The sequence below is a fragment of the Lynx canadensis genome, chromosome B3 (genome assembly GCF_007474595.2).
Source record: "Lynx canadensis isolate LIC74 chromosome B3, mLynCan4.pri.v2, whole genome shotgun sequence".
Classification (NCBI taxonomy): domain Eukaryota; kingdom Metazoa; phylum Chordata; class Mammalia; order Carnivora; family Felidae; genus Lynx; species Lynx canadensis.
In genome coordinates this window covers 84,844,250-84,860,156 of record NC_044308.2, presented here as the reverse complement: position 1 = coordinate 84,860,156, position 15,907 = coordinate 84,844,250, and the positions used below count along the sequence as shown (strand labels likewise).

Genomic DNA, 15,907 nt, shown 5'->3' with positions numbered 1-15,907 from the left:
AGTCTTGCAATTCTATTCTCCAGATCTCAGTGTCATCATCCTTTAATCATATGGTGTTGAAATTTCAAGTATGTTTTATTTCTTAGGCTCTGCCCATTAATTCACGGAAATCTGAAGGTATAATTATGTTTCAGACCTATTCTCAGTTATTTTCTTGTGTGCCTTGCATAACTTTTTAACTTTTGGTTTCTTCATGTTATTCCTCTTGTCTTCTATATCTCTAATTGTATGAGTTTACCTCAGAAATTTTTATTCTTCCTCTTCATATTCAGTTTAAAATCCATTTGATCAGATTACCTAGACCTTGATAAATACATTTTTCCTCATCTTTAAAAGATACATATTCTCTATTTTAGCCAGGAGTTCTTCATTTTAGTATCTTGGACTGTGGTTTAGAATTTCAAATCTAATTTGTGAAAAGTATCTGGATAACTAATTAGCCATTTCCTCCTAGATCATCTTTGTCTTCCAAAGCCTAGCTATTAATATGAAAAATCTCCACTATTCAGTTTTTGTTTCTTGCTCACTTAATTCATTAAATATTTATTGATCACAAAGTATGTGTATGATATTCTGCTTGGAACTAATTAAGTAGATATAAATAAGGTAGCCTCTGCTCTCATGGATTTTAAAGATTAGAGCGGCAAGTGAGCGGCAATCCAATTAGAGCAGCAATCCAATATAAGAAATGCTTACTATAAAAAGCAGAAAAATGTGTATGACACAGGGTAGGATAGAGGAGGAAGTGATTAACTATCCATGCAGAGGGCTTGTTAAGGGAGAACTTCTTTTTTTAATTTTTAAGAAAATTTTTCTAACATTTACTTAGTTTTGAGAGACTGAGAGAGACAGAGCATGAGCAGGGGAGGGGCAGAAAGAGAAGGAGACACTGAATCTGAAGCAGGCTCCAGGTTCTGAGCTGTCATCACAAAGCCCGATGCAGGGCTCAAACCCATGAACCATGAGATCATGACCTGAGCCGAAGTCAATTGCTTAACTGACTGAGCCACCCAGGCACCCCAGGGGAAAACTTCTAAAAGATGATAGGGTTTTCTGCATAAATGGAGACAAGGATTGGAGTCAAAGTGTTATTCCAGTTGTAGGGAATAGCATGTATAAAATCATGTAGGTATAAAATGTATGGTATGTTATGGGAGAACAATAGGCAATTAGATATTATAGGATGTGAAGTGTATGCTTCAGAGAAGGGAAATTAGGCATCAGAGATAGAAAAGGGTCAGGATATGGAGAGCCTTGGATGCCACACTAAGAACTTTGGACCTTTGTGAAAGTCCTTTTTTTGAAAATGACCTTTTGGGGATGCCTGGGTGGCTTAGTCAGTTAAGCGTCCAACTCTTGATTTTGGCTCAGGTCATGATCTCACAGTTTTGATTGAGCCCTCACATCAGGCTCCATGAGGAGCATGGAGCCTGCTTGGGATTCTCTCTCTCCCTTGCTCTCTGCCCCTCCCTCACTCACACTCCCCACCTCTCTCAAAATAAATAAATAAAATTTTTTAAGTGAGTTTTTTGGAGGCATCTGGGTAGCTCGGTCAGTTAAATGTCCGACTTCAACTCAGGTCATGATCTTGCAGTTCATGAATTCGAGCCCCATGTCAGACTCTGTGCTAACAGCTTGGAGCCTGGACCCTGCTTCGGATTCTGTGTCTCCCTCTCTGCCCTGCTCATGCTCTGCGCACACGAGTGCTTCTCTCTCTCTCTCTCTCTCTCTCTCTCTCTCTCTCTCTCAAAAATAAACATCAAAAACTTGTTTTATTTATTTTTTTAATTTTTTTTAATGTTTATTTCTGAGAGAGAGATGGACAGAGCCTGAGTATGGGAGGGGCAGAGAGAGAGGCACAGAATCCGAAACAGGTTCCAGGCTCTGAGTTACCAGCACAGAGCCCAACAGGGGGCTTGAATTCACAGACTACAAGACCATGACCTAAGCCGTAGTCAGACACCCAACTGACTGAGCCACCCAGGCACCCCCAGAAAAAAAAATTTTTTAAGTGACATTTTGGAAGGCTCTTTAATGTACTATGAAATACTAGATTTGTGAAAGATCACTTAAAAGTGTGAATGTTGACTTAAAAAAAATAATATGGTAATTATTATAATCATCAATGTAAGAATTGATGTCTTGATAAGGCTAAGAAAATAAAGTAAAAATTCTCAGTGGAATGTACAAAGTCCACAGTAATCAAGAAAAAAAGAGCAGATTTTTTGAAGATGAATTTCCGTTTTTATTGTATTGCGTGTAAGGAATAATGCCCAGTAAAATGCAGCAAAGCAACTGTTTGCCTAAAGTGGTAAATTTGAAGCTGAACACAAAATTATTGGCATCATCAACACATGAGTAGTATTAAACTATGGGAATGTATGAGATCCCTTAAAGAGAAGTTACAGAGTCAGCAAAGTTAGCAAAGTATAACACCTTGAAGAATAACAAAGAGCAAACAGAGAGGGGAGGGGGTCACCAAAATAGAGACACAGAAGGCTCCTGAATTTTCTTCCTCCTGTGGATGCACCAAAGATACTGCTACATATGGAGCATTTCTCTGGAGAAATCTAGAAACTAGTTGAATGATCCTGCACATCAGGCAACTGAAAAAATACCCACATCAAAATACGTAACGGATGCTGAGAATGTACTCTTGTAATAAACTCCACCCTTGGCATAGTTCCATATAATCAGAAGAGAACCCCCCAACTCCCAGCTTCTCTCTGAGGAGAGAAGTGTTTAGACTACACGCATCTAGCCCGCCAGCTTTTAAGTCTGCCTCCCCATAGATGGGCTCCCAGGTCACCTGCCTCTGAAAATCAACAGGGCTTGTCACTGCCTGATGTGTAGGATCATTCAGCTAGTTTCTGTCTGGACCCTCAGGCAGCAGCTGGTAAAGAATGCAGTCAGATCTTTTCTAGGGATAGAATAGTGGAGGGTCCTTTTTGCCTGTTCCCTCTGTGCTGAACCCTAGGGGAATAGCCATAGCAGGTGCTCATGCTCCTGTTAACAAGTGCTCCTTTGTTTCCCTAGAAAAGATTTAACTACATACTTTCCCAGCTGCTGCCTGAGAGTCTAGCTTCTAACCAGTCTTCATCTAGGTGCTGACTGCAGTCCTCCCGGAAGCCCCTAAGAACCAGTGAGCACTCCCCCTGTATTCTCTCCCTCTGGCTGACTTCAACAAGAAAACCAGGTCTCCAGCTTCTCCCTGAAAGGAGCTTGTCAACACTAAGTGAGAAGCTCCCGAATCACCTATTTCTGGGAGCTGACAGAACTTGGCACTCATGAATTCTCTAGAAACATACAAAACAGAGGTGGCTCTCTTTGCACCAGCATTCCCAACAACTCTTTCCTCTGGCTCAGCATAGAATGAGTAAGCAAAACTACCCAGCTCTCAACTTCTCTCATAGAGGCTAGACTGTATAACTAATGTCCCAACTTGCCCAGCTGCTTCTTGAAAGTCAGGCTTCCAATTAGCCTGCATCAGGGAGCTGAAGGGATAGGCAGTTAGCAGTCCTTCAGCATCCTGAATAGGTATATTGGCATTTCCTACCCTTTTGGGACACAGCTTGGACAGTCACAAAGGTTTGAGGGGCAGCTAAGAGCTTGAGCCAGTTTACTATTTACCTTTCCCAATTAAAAAGTATCTTGTGGGAAGACACTTGGAGACTGTATAAATATCCTATCACTCATTAAAACATTACTAAGTAGTTTTGCCAGCAATTGAAACGCTTATCAGAATTAAATGTTATGATAGCTCCAAATGGTGATTTCCTAATTCTGTCATTACTTTTATCTTCATTAGTTTTCTGTGATAAGGAAGATATTTCTCTTATTCCCTATCCATCTTGCTAGTGTGAGATCATGATTCTTATTTTATGCAATGGACTGTAATCCTTAGTTTTTTTACTATCATTTTTTATTTTGAAGCTCAAAAGGTCCCCGACTTAACCAGTGGGAGTGGCCTTCAAAGTGGCTTCTTTGTCCTTTTGACATATCCTCCTCATTATCCTTTCAGTATATCCTTAATTTCTGTCACCACAGAATTTTTTAGACCCGCCTGTATTTCCCCTCCCTGGTACTGGAATTAGCCATTTCTCCAAGGAACTCTGGTTCCATTGAATAGAAATAGTATTTTGATATAGATTTAGGAGCTAGGTGTCTACATTGTCATTGGGTTGTCTTTTTTTCCCTAGGCCCACTGACCAGATAGAGCTAAAAAATAGATGATATGTACACACACACACACAAATATATAATATGTATTTTATGTAAAAATGTAATATATGCATATATATGTTTCTTTGTGTGTATTAAAACACCATGAGTTTACCTTGACACCTCTGATTCTAACCCAACACCACAAGGTTCAATCTGTCCTCCCCCTTTACATGTTTGTAACTACCAGCCCCAACAGTGAGAACCTAGTTCCCATTGTCCACATTTATCCACAGCAAAGTACTTCTTGTGCAGTTATAGAAAAATAAAAACAGTTTCAGAATGTATTTATGCCTGTATGTAGTTACCAAGAGAGTATATAGTTCAAAAGCTGTGTTTAAAAGTTATTTGGATTCCTTCTTCTCTTCTTAGCCTCACCTCCATATGGTTATATAATTCATTTGAAATACAATTTGGGTCATTTTTTCAGTTTCTATTCCATTTTAGTGTTTTTTTCCCCATCCCTGTTGTTTTTATTTATTTATTTTTTATTTATGGTGTGCCTATTCTTTGTTTATTTTTACACAAATGAGCAGATACATTTATGTTTTCTCCTTGTTTGTTAAAAGATATCATATTCTAGGTATTCCTTGGTACTTTAGATTTTTTACTTGCAGGATATCCTGGAAATTCACAATACATCAATTCATGAATATCTTCCATGGTCTTTTCTGTGGCTATGTAGTGTTTGTGCTCCATTATGTGAGTGTACCATAGTTTATTCAACTCACTCTCCTATACATGGATGTATAGGTTATTTTCAGAATTTTGCAATTGCAAACAGTGCTGCAGTGACTCACTCTGTGCCTGTATATTTTTACATTATTGGAATGTGTCTTCAGGGTATATTCCTAGAAGTGGAATTGCTGGGTCAGAAGGTAAACAGATTGGTAATTATGTTAAATATTGGCATTCCCACAAGCCAACTGTTAGTGTCTGTTTGCCTAGAGTCTCATCCACACATTGTGTCTTATTTTGAACATTTTGCCAGTTCGATGGGGGAGCAATGGCATCTCAGTGTAGTTTCCACTTAAATGAAGTTGAATATCCTCTCATATTTACTAATGGCCTTATTTTTTATTTTTGTGACTTGTTTATTCATATTTTCATACATTTTCTGTCAGGTTTTGGTGTTTTCCACTCAAATTTTTATGTACTAGGGATATTAGCTCTTAACTGGTATCTGTCACAAATATTTTCTCTTTTTTACGGTGGGTTTTTGTTATTGTTTCTTGTGTGGGGGGGATCACGGAAAAAAATGGTTTTTATGTGGTCGATTTATCTTTTATTGTGTCTGAATTTTCACTGTACCCTGGATAAAGAGGAATTCACCCATGTTTTCTTCTAGCACTTGTATGGTTTCATTCCTTACAATGTTTATCCCTCATCCATTTGAAGTTTATTCTGTATGTTTTGAGATAGGGAGTTAATTTTTGTTGTTTTTCCAAATGGATAATCAGATTTAAAAGTTCAGCTTTGCCTTTTAAAGTGAATAATCAGTGTCTAAAATTACTGGGATCTATTTCTTCAAATTCCGTACTAGCCGTTTTTAGACTCTTGGTGACAGGCTCTCTTTGATACTATTAAGTAGTATTGAGGATCTCAAGTAACTTTTTTTTTTTTAAAGACAGCTTGCTTTTTATTTGTCAGCATCAAGATAAACAATGACAGTGATAAAATATTCCTCCCCATTGGGCAGATGCTCTTACTGCCCTTTGAAAACACTACTGCCCATACGAGCTTAAAAATATGACATATCCAGTGCGCTTGAGATGTTTATTGTGGAAGGATCCATTCCCACATTTTTAAAAATTTTTTTTTAAATTTACATCCGAATTAGTTAGCATATAGTGCAACAATGATTTCAGGAGTAGATTCCTTAATGCCCCTTACCCATTTAGCCTACCCCCCTCCCACAACCCCTCCACTAACCCTCTGTTTGTTCTCTAAGAGTCTCTTATGTTTTGTCCCCTCCCTGTTTTTATGTTATTTTTGTTTCCCTTCCCTTATGTTCATCTGTTTTATGTCTTACAGTCCTCATATGAGTGAAGTCATATATTTGTCTTTCTCTAATTTCGCTTAGCATAATACCCTCCAGTTCCATCCACGTAGTTGCAAATGGCAAGATTTCATTCTTCTTGATTGCCAAGTAATACTCCATTGTATATATATATACCACATCTTCTTCATTCATCCATCTTTGGACATTTGGGCTCTTTCCATACTTTGGCTATTGTTGATAGTGCTGCTATAAACATGGGGGTGCATGTGTCCCTTCGAAATAGCATACCTGTATCCCTTGGATAAATACCTAGTAGTGCAATTGCTGGTTCATAGGGTAGTTCTATTTTTAATTTTTTGAGGAACCTCCATACTGTTTTCCAGAGTGGCTGCACCAGCTTGCATTCCCACAAACAATGCAAAAGAGAAGAGGATCGCAAATAACTTTTATTCAAATGGATTATACAGGCATACCTTAGAAACATTTGGGTTTGGTTTCAAACTACCACAATAAAGTGAATATCTCAGTAAAGCAAGTAAAATGAATTTTTTGGTTTCTCCGTGCATATAAAAGTTATGCTTAAACTACACCATAGTCTGGGGTTCCTGGGTGGCTCAGCTGACTGAGCATCTGACTCTGAATTTTGGCTCAGGTCATGATCCCAGCCAGGGTCATAGGATCGAGCCCTGTGTTAGGCTCCACACTGAGCATGGAGCCTGCTTAAGATTCTCTCTCCCCCCTCTGCCGCTCTCCCTGACTTGTGTGCTTTCTCTCTCTCAAATTATTTAAAAACAAAAAACAAAAAAGCCCTACCTTTAAAAAAAAAAAAAACCTGCATTATAGTCTATTAAGTGTGCAATAGCAATATGTTCAAAAAAACCATGTATATACCTTAATTTAAAAATACTTTATTGCTGGGGCGCCTGAGTGCCTCAGTCGGTTAAGCGTCCGACTTTGGCTCAGGTCATGATCTTACAATTCATGAGTTCGAGCTCTGCGTCTGACTCTGGGCTGACAGCTCAGAGCCTGGAGCCCGCTTCAGATTCTGTGTGTCCCTCTGCCCCTCTGCTGCTTGCGCTCTGTCTCTCACATTGTCTCAAAAATAAACATTAAAAAAAAATTTTTTTAACATTTTTAAAAATACTTTATTGCTAAAAAATGCTAACCATCATCTGAGCTTTCAATAAATTGTAATCTTTTTTACTGGTGGAGGGTCTTGCCTTAGCACTGGTGGCTGATCACGGTGATTGCTCCAGGTTGGGGCAGCTGTGGCAATTTCTTAACATAAAACAGTAAGGAAGTTTGCCACATTGATTGACTTTTTTCCCCCCACAATTTCTCTAGCATACGATCCTGTTTGATAGCACTTTACCCACAGTAGAATTTCTTTGAAAATTGGAATCAGTCCTTTGAAACGATGTTGCCATTTTATCAACTATGTATGTTTATGTATATTCTAAATCTTTTGTTGTAATTTCACATCTTCACAACATCTTCACCAGGAAGAGATTTCATCTCAAGAAACCACTTTCTTTCCTTATTCATGAGAAGCAACTCCTTATTCATTAAATATTGATCATGACATTGTAGTAGTCCAGTCAACATCTACAGACCTCACTTCTTTTTTTTTTTTTTTATGAAATTTATTGACAAATTGGTTTCCATACAACACCCAGTGCTCATCCCAAAAGGTGCCCTCCTCAATACCCATCACCCACCCTCCCCTCCCTCCCACCCCCCATCAACCCTCAGTTTGTTCTCAGTTTTTATCAGTCTCTTATGCTTTGGCTCTCTCCCACTCTAACCTCTTTTTTTTTTTTTTTTTCCTTCCCCTCCCCCATGGGTTCCTGTTAAGTTTCTCAGGATCCACATAAGAGTGAAACCATATGGTATCTGTCTTTCTCTGTATGGCTTATTTCACTTAGCATCACACTCTCCAGTTCCATCCACGTTGCTACAAAGGGCCATATTTCGTTCTTTCTCATTGCCATGTAGCACTCCATTGTGTATATAAACCACAATTTCTTTATCCATTCATCAGTTGATGGACATTTAGGCTCTTTCCATAATTTGGCTATTGTTGAGAGTGCTGCTATGAACATTGGGGTACAAGTGCCCCTATGCATCAGTACTCCTGTATCCCTTGGATAAATTCCTAGCAGTGCTATTGCTGGGTCATAGGGTAGGTCTATTTTTAATTTTCTGAGGAACCTCCACACTGCTTTCCAGAGCGGCTGCACCAATTTGCATTCCCACCAACAGTGCAAGAGGGTTGCCATTTCTCCACATCCTCTCCAGCATCTATAGTCTCCTGATTTGTTCATTTTGGCCACTCTGACTGGCGTGAGGTGATACCTGAGTGTGGTTTTGATTTGTATTTCCCTGATAAGGAGCGACGCTGAACATCTTTTCATGTGCCTGTTGGCCATCTGGATGTACAGACCTCACTTCTAATTCTAGTTCTCTTGCTATTTCTACCAATACTGCAGTTATCTCCTCCACAGAAATCTTCAACCTCTCAAAGTCATCCATGAAATTTGAAGTCACTTCTTCCATACTCCTGTTAATGTTGATATTTTGACCACTTCCCATGAATCGTGAATGTTCTTTTTTTTTTTTTTAATTTTTTTTTAATGTTCATTTATTTTTGAGAGAGAAGAAAGAGACAGAGGGCAAGTGGGGCAGGGGCAGAGAGAGAGGGAGACACAGAATCTGAAGCAGGCTCCAGGCTCTGTGCTGTCATCACAGAGCCCGACACAGGACCTGAACTCACAAACTGTGAGATCATGACCTGAGCCAAAGTCAGATGCTTAATGGACTGAGCCACCAGGCACCCCTAATCATGAATGTTCTTAATGGCATCCAGAATGGCGAATCCTTTCCAGAAGGTTTTCAATTTGGTTTACCCAGATCCTTCAGATGAATCACTATCCATGGCAGCTATAACCTTATGAAATGTCTTTCTTATATAATAAGACCCGAAAGTCAAAATTTCTCCTTGATCCAGGAGCTGCAGAATGGATGTTGTGTTAGTAGGCATGAAAACAACATTAACCTCATTGTGCATCTCCATCAGAGCTCTTGGACTTAAAATATTCAGTAAACCATGTTGTAAACAGATGTGATGTTATCCAGGCTTTGCTGTTCCATGTATAGAGTACAGGCAGAATAGAGTTAGCATAATTCTTAAGGGCCCGAGGATTTTTGGAATGGTAAATGAACACTGGCTTCAACTTAAAGACACTAGCTGCATTAGCCCCCACCAAAAGAGGCAGCCTGTCCTTTGAAGCTTTGAAGCCAGACATTGACTTCCCTCTAGCCATGAAAGTCCTGGGTACATCTTCTTCAAATAGAAGGCTGTTTTGTCTACATTGAAAATCTGTTGTTTAGTGTAGCTACTTTCATTAGTTTTCTTGGCTGCATCTTCTGGATAACTTGCTGCAGCCTCTGTATCACCATTTCCTGCCTCATCTTGCACTGTTATGTTATGTAGGTGATTTCTTTCCTTAAACTTCATGAACCAATGTCTGCTAGCTTTAGACTTCTTTTCTGTAGCTTCCTTACCTCCTTCAGCTTTCATAGAATTTAAGAGAGTTAGAGCCTTGCTCTGGGTTAGGCTTTGACGTAAGGAATTTTGCAGCTGGTTTGATCCTCCATCCAAACCATAAAACTTTCTCTGTATTGGCAAACACAGCTGTTTTGCTTTCTTATCATTTATGTGTTCACTAGAGTAGCACTTTTAATTTCCTTCAAAAACTTTTCCTTTGTATTCACATCTAGGCTGTTTGGCACAAGAAGCCTAGCTTTCAGCTTGTCTTGACTTTAGACATGCCTTCCTCGCTAAATTTAACTTCTAGCTTTTGATTAAAGTGAGAGTCACGTGACTCTTTCACTTGAACACTAGAGGCCATTGTAGATTATTAATTGGCCTAATTTGAGTATTGTTGTGTTTCAGGGAATATGGCGGCCTGAGGAGAAAGGATGGGGAATAGCTGATTAATGGAGCAGTCAGAACACACACAATGTTTACTGATTAAGTTTGCTAACTTACATGGACACAGTTTGTAGCACCCCAAAACAATTACAGTAATAACATCAGAGGTCACAGATCACCATAATAAATATAATAACAATAAAAATGGAAAAGTTAGAAATATTGCGAGAATTACCAGTATGTGACACAGAGACACAAAGTGAACAAATGCTGTCAGAAAATGGTGCTTAAACACTTGCTTAAGACAGGGTTGCCACAAACCTTCAATTTGTAAAGTACACAGTACCTGTGAAGTACAGTAAAGTGAGGCACAATAAAATAAGTATGCCTGTATTTTGTCCACTTGATCTGTCTTATACTGAGTGGTGTGTTAAAGTTTGCTAAATGTTTTTATATTTCTTTGCATCTATTGTAGTTTTTGCTTTATAAAGATAGTCACTGTGTTATTTGATACAGAGATACCCATAAGTCTTCATTTCGTTTGAGTTGTAGCTTTTAACATGAGTGCTTTTTGGTTTGAATTCTAATTTGCGTCTGTGTTTCTTTGTCTACAAGATATATTTCCTTTGTTCTATTTTTTAAGTTCCTTTTGGTATTCAGGGAATTTTGTACTTTGTTCTTGTGGTTACATTTCTATGTATGCCTTTTAAAAATACTTTTATTTCCTTGCTTTCTTAACCTCTTATTTTTTAAAACACTTTTTTTGTGTGGTTTGTGATTATTTAATGGTATCCTTTATCTCATCGCATTTACGTTAATAAATGAGCTTATTTTACTTTTCTTCTCTCTTTGCCTCCATTTTTAGTTACTTTATTTCTACATATAACACATAGGATAGGTCATATAATAAATGATTCTTCCACGCTCATCTCTACCTTTATTTTTTTAGTCTTAGCTTTTGTAACTACGTGTATCAAATACCATTCTTTTTGCTGAAGTTCCTCAGTCAACTATTTGGTTAGATGAAGTTCATCTTTATTCTTCAGGACAGGCCCATAAATACAGAATTCCCTGAGGGCTGGTATATTTAAAACTTTTTTTGTAACCCTGATACTTGAGAAACATCTTTGCTAGATATAGAATCCTTAGGTTCACATTTACTTTCCTTGAAGTTTTTTTGTTTTTTTTAAGTATTGCCTTGCTTTGTGTATTGTTTTTGAGAAGTCTGAAGCCTGTTTTATTCTCTTGCCCTTCTAAATTATTGCATCTTTTTTTCCAGGAGGCCCTAAGGATATCTTTTTTCTTTATGTTTGAAGTCTTACTTTTAAAGTTTTACCAGGATATGTGTTAGAGTTGATTATTGCAGGTCAGTTTGTCCTGGCTTCTGGTGAACCTTTTTAACATGTATATATACAGAGACTCCAAATATGTAAATTGGATATTCTTTTTCTCTCTTTATCTCAAACATTTTTTCTCTGACACTTTTTATCTTATTTTAAATCTCATTTTTATTCTTTTAATTGTTTTCCCACCATTCTTCAAAGCCCCATATTAAATTTTGTTTTTGTTTTTTTCAAATTTATTCTTCTTTAGGCATCCTGTAATCTAGGCTTCATTTCTAATATGATTTTGTCATTTTACTTCTTTTCTTGACATGAAACAATTCTTCCTTTCTTAGTTCTTAGTTTTTAATTTCTAAATTCTAAGAATTCTATTCTTAGTTTTTAATTTCTGATTTAAGATGGGGTTTTCTTTGTCCTCCATATCTAAATGCTTTTACTTGTTGGAATGAACATGGGTGTTGTATGTAAATAATGAATCATGGGAATCTATTCCCGAAGCCAAGAGCATACTGTATATACTGTATGTTAGCTAACTTGATAATAAATATATATTTTTTTAAATGCTGTTTGATAATATGTAATTTAGATTAGAATGTTGTGTTATAGTTTTCTTCTCCTTCATAATTGGGTTTTTTGAGCAGGAGTTTCATCAGTTGAACTGTTTAGATTCTCATTTTTTGTTTTCTTTTTATAATAGTTTTATATAGATGAAGGCTGCTTCTGCATTTCTGTGAACAGGACTGGTGGCTTGGGGTGGTTTATAAGATTCCTACTTCAAGAGCTCCCTCATCTGGTGATTCAACAAAGTTTAGTGTCTTTATTGTCTTTTTAAGGGGAGGAATTGTAGATCCATCAGTTTATTGGATGATGCTTTTTAAGGAGGAGAGAAATTATAAACCCATCAATTTTTAAAATTTGTTTGTCTTGCAGGTTCCTAAATTCTGCTTTTTCTTTTTACTACATGTTTGCCACAGGATGTCTCCCTATTCCTTCTTAACATTCGTCTTCTCCAAAGCATTACCTTTCCTGTGTGTACTTTTAAGTCCTTTTTTCTACTCCGTATCTACCAGTACACTTTTTCAATATTCTCATACTTAGGGTAACTTTTTCTTTCTGGCTTGGTTTTTAGCTTTATACCTAGTTCTTGCTTCTCTTTTACAATTTTTCCTAAACTGCCCTTGCTCTTCATGAAAGTTTGTAATGGGATAATGAGGAAAAGCTTGCTGGGATTTGCTGATAGTTTCTACTCACAGATAATTTGAAGTCTGGATGTTCTGTTTTTTGGTTATATTGAGGATGTCAGTTTTTTGATGTTTTATTGGTTCTTTTTGTTCTTTAAAAGGAATGTAGAAATATTTTTGATATATGTGAACTCAACCTTTCATTTGTGATCTATTCCTTGAACAGTTTTAAATAAGTCAAGCTACTTGATGTCTGTTCTGTTTTAGGCTCAGCGTTTTATAGGAATTTTAAATAATTTTTGCCGTCCTGTTTATTACACTTAAAGTTCCATTGTGCTGGCTTTAAAATATGAGGAAGAAACCCACCATAATGTTCATATGCAATATCTTAAAATCAGATCTAAGTAAATATTCATAGTAGAATTAGGGTTGATTTTATTCCTGAAATACATTTTGGAAGACAAAAAATAAGTTGGTGAATTTCTGTTAAATGTATTAAAGCTCTTATTTTGTGAGTTTACAGTCATAATCATCTCTTTTGTTGTTGTTACAGTTGGTTGTATCCTTACTTCTGTGCCTCCTGGACTGGATCATGGCCTTACCTCTAAAGACACTGCTCCAACCAGTCCATGCTACAGGAGCAGAAAATGATAAAATAGAAAAATCTGTCCTCAATTGCATTTATAAGGTAACCTTATTTGCTTTATTGTTTATTTGGTAACCACAGTTTTTAAAACCTAAAGAAATTTCTTGGTATTACATTTTTGTTTTTAGAGCTATATATTTTCTAAGAACATAGATTTATCTTATAGTACCTAAGAGTAATTAAAACTTCTTCCTACAAGATGCTTCTGCTTTACTGCAGATTTTTGAAAGGAGTCAAATCCTTATGGAATGTGAGAATCATTAGTTAAATTTACTCATTCTTGTTTTTAAAAGGCATTAAATTTTACCTTGATTGAAGAACTGAGTTTTAAAATATTTAAAAAATTTTTTCAAGCTCTTGTATTACCAGTTGTCATTTTTCTCCATTTATCTTTATTTATTTATCTTCACTGAAAAGGAAAACTGTTTTCCCTCGTACTTCCAGGTATTACATGGGTGTGTTTATGGAGCTCAGTGTTTTAGCAATCCAAGGTATTTTCCAATGAGCCTCTCTGACTTGGCATCTGTAGATTATGACCCTTTTATGCATTTGGAAAGTCTGAAAGAGCCTGAACCTCTTCACTCTCCAGATTCGGAACGATCTTCTAAACTTCAGCCAGTGACAGAAGGTAAAAGGAATTCACTTTAGGACAGTATTATTTCTTGGATTCTCTCAAAGTATGATTTGAGGCCATAAGTAAAAATAATGGAGATGAGTATATCTTACTTTGTAGTTCTGTATCTCACCATGTATATTCTAGCAAAGTTCATTTTTAGTTTAAAAAATAACTTCAGAAACACAGTTACTAAGATTATATGTGATGACACTCCCTTTATACTTCTAGTGAAGTTATTCTGGTAAGGTTTTTTTGATACTTTACTTTATACATCATAGGATTTCTATAATGGAATAAGAGATTTAGCTTTGGAGTCTAAAAGATGTGGTATTGAATTTTGACTCTCATTTACTAGCTGAGTGGCTATGTCTGTTTCCTTATCTATAAAATAGGGCTGATAATATTTATTCCCTCGTGGTGGTTTTGAGTCCTGAATAAGATAATATGTGTAAAACCCTTTGTACAGTTCTTGGTAGGTAGTGAACTCAGTAACGTTTTTTTTTTTAAGCCACATTGTTTCTACATTCAGAGAGTTTACTTTCAGATATAAGAGAAAGATGTAAATAAATAACCTTTAAATACGAGTATAAAAATAAAAGTACATTTAAGACACAGAGGTAGTTTAGAGGAACCCAGCAAATTATTGAAGGGTTTTAAGAAGGTTATATACATGAGAAAATTAGTACTGAGAGCAGTTTGAAAGCAGTGTTTTATGGAGTTGGCAGATTATGGCCCATGCCTGCCACCTGTTTCTGTAAATAAAGTTTTATTGGGACACATCCATGCTTTCATTTATGTATCATTGTGTCGGCTTTTGTGCAACAACAGTAGTGTTGAATAGTTGCAACCGAGATCATGTGGTCCAGAAAGCTGAAAATATTTACTATCTGCCCCTTACAGAAAAAGTTTGCTGATCTCTGGTAAAGATTGATTTTAGGAAAGTTAAACCAGGATCAGAGAAACCAATCATGAAGCTGTTGCAATAGGCCTACCAAGAATTGCTAAAGGCCTAAATTGGTTAGATCTCTCCCAAAGTAGACCAAGAATATGAGAAAGGCTAGAGGTTTGGGAAGGAGAATGAGGAGGTGCAATATTGCAAATGGTGTAGTTTGGGATGAATGTCAGATAGTCATATGAAGACTGCTAGTGGACAGTTTGTTGTATATGCAGATCTCAATCGTAGCAGAAAGGTCTTTGTTAGGAATCTATATTTGTCTGCACGCACACACGCGCACGTATGTGTGTATTCTGAGAAGAAAAAAAGTTGGAAAGGAAGGAAAACTGGGAGAGAATAATTTCTCAGAAACAAAAACAGGAGAAAGATATTTAAAAGATTGGGTAATGGTATTAAATGATAGGCCAGATGCAGAAAGACTGAAAAATATGTCTGCTTTAGTTTCAGCAGAGAAGTAGGAGGGAGAAGTGGATGGCTGTGGGTTGAAGAGCAAAGAGGAGTTAAAGAAATAGAGCCATTTGTCAAAAGTACTCTTTAAAGAAGCTGGACTGTATAAAAAAGAAAGATAAATGATAAGACAGTAAGTAAGCTAAAAAATAATTCTCAGCAGAGGTAAAGGATTTCTAAGGATGAAGAGACTTGAACTTCTAAAAACTGAGAAGGAAGATGGGAAGGGGATCATTAGTAGGGTGAAGCTCCTGAAGAGTGAGCTAGAAAGTATAGATGCTAATATTAGCCCTTATTCTGACCCAGAAAGAAAAAGAAGATGGAAGTAGATTAAGGGGATTAGCAGATGTTATTGAGAGTCCAACAGAAGATGGAAACTACAAAGTTTTACTTGCACCAGTCAGCATTCAGTAAGGTGGATGTGGCAGAATACCTGGTAACTGTGGTTTTCAGAATGTTGGTATATGGTTTAGCCATGGAATCAAGGCTTGGTGAGGGTTGAACTGATGCTAGGAAATGGCTAATAAGTTGGAAGAAAATGGAGTGATTCATTGAATCAGAA

The 15,907-nt window shown here is 37.0% G+C and overlaps 1 protein-coding gene across 7 annotated transcripts in view; it reads left to right on the top strand.

The window, feature by feature from the left end:
• The window catches only part of RALGAPA1 (Ral GTPase activating protein catalytic subunit alpha 1), a 274,567-nt gene that overhangs the window by 159,135 nt on the left and 99,525 nt on the right, over positions 1–15,907 (top strand). For all 7 annotated transcript variants that reach the window (XM_030318952.1, XM_032593697.1, XM_032593698.1 and 4 more), the window contains 2 exons: positions 13,235–13,369; positions 13,772–13,955. In XM_030318952.1, the coding sequence (XP_030174812.1) occupies positions 13,235–13,369; positions 13,772–13,955 (319 nt within the window). The remainder of the gene's footprint in view (positions 1–13,234; positions 13,370–13,771; positions 13,956–15,907) is intronic.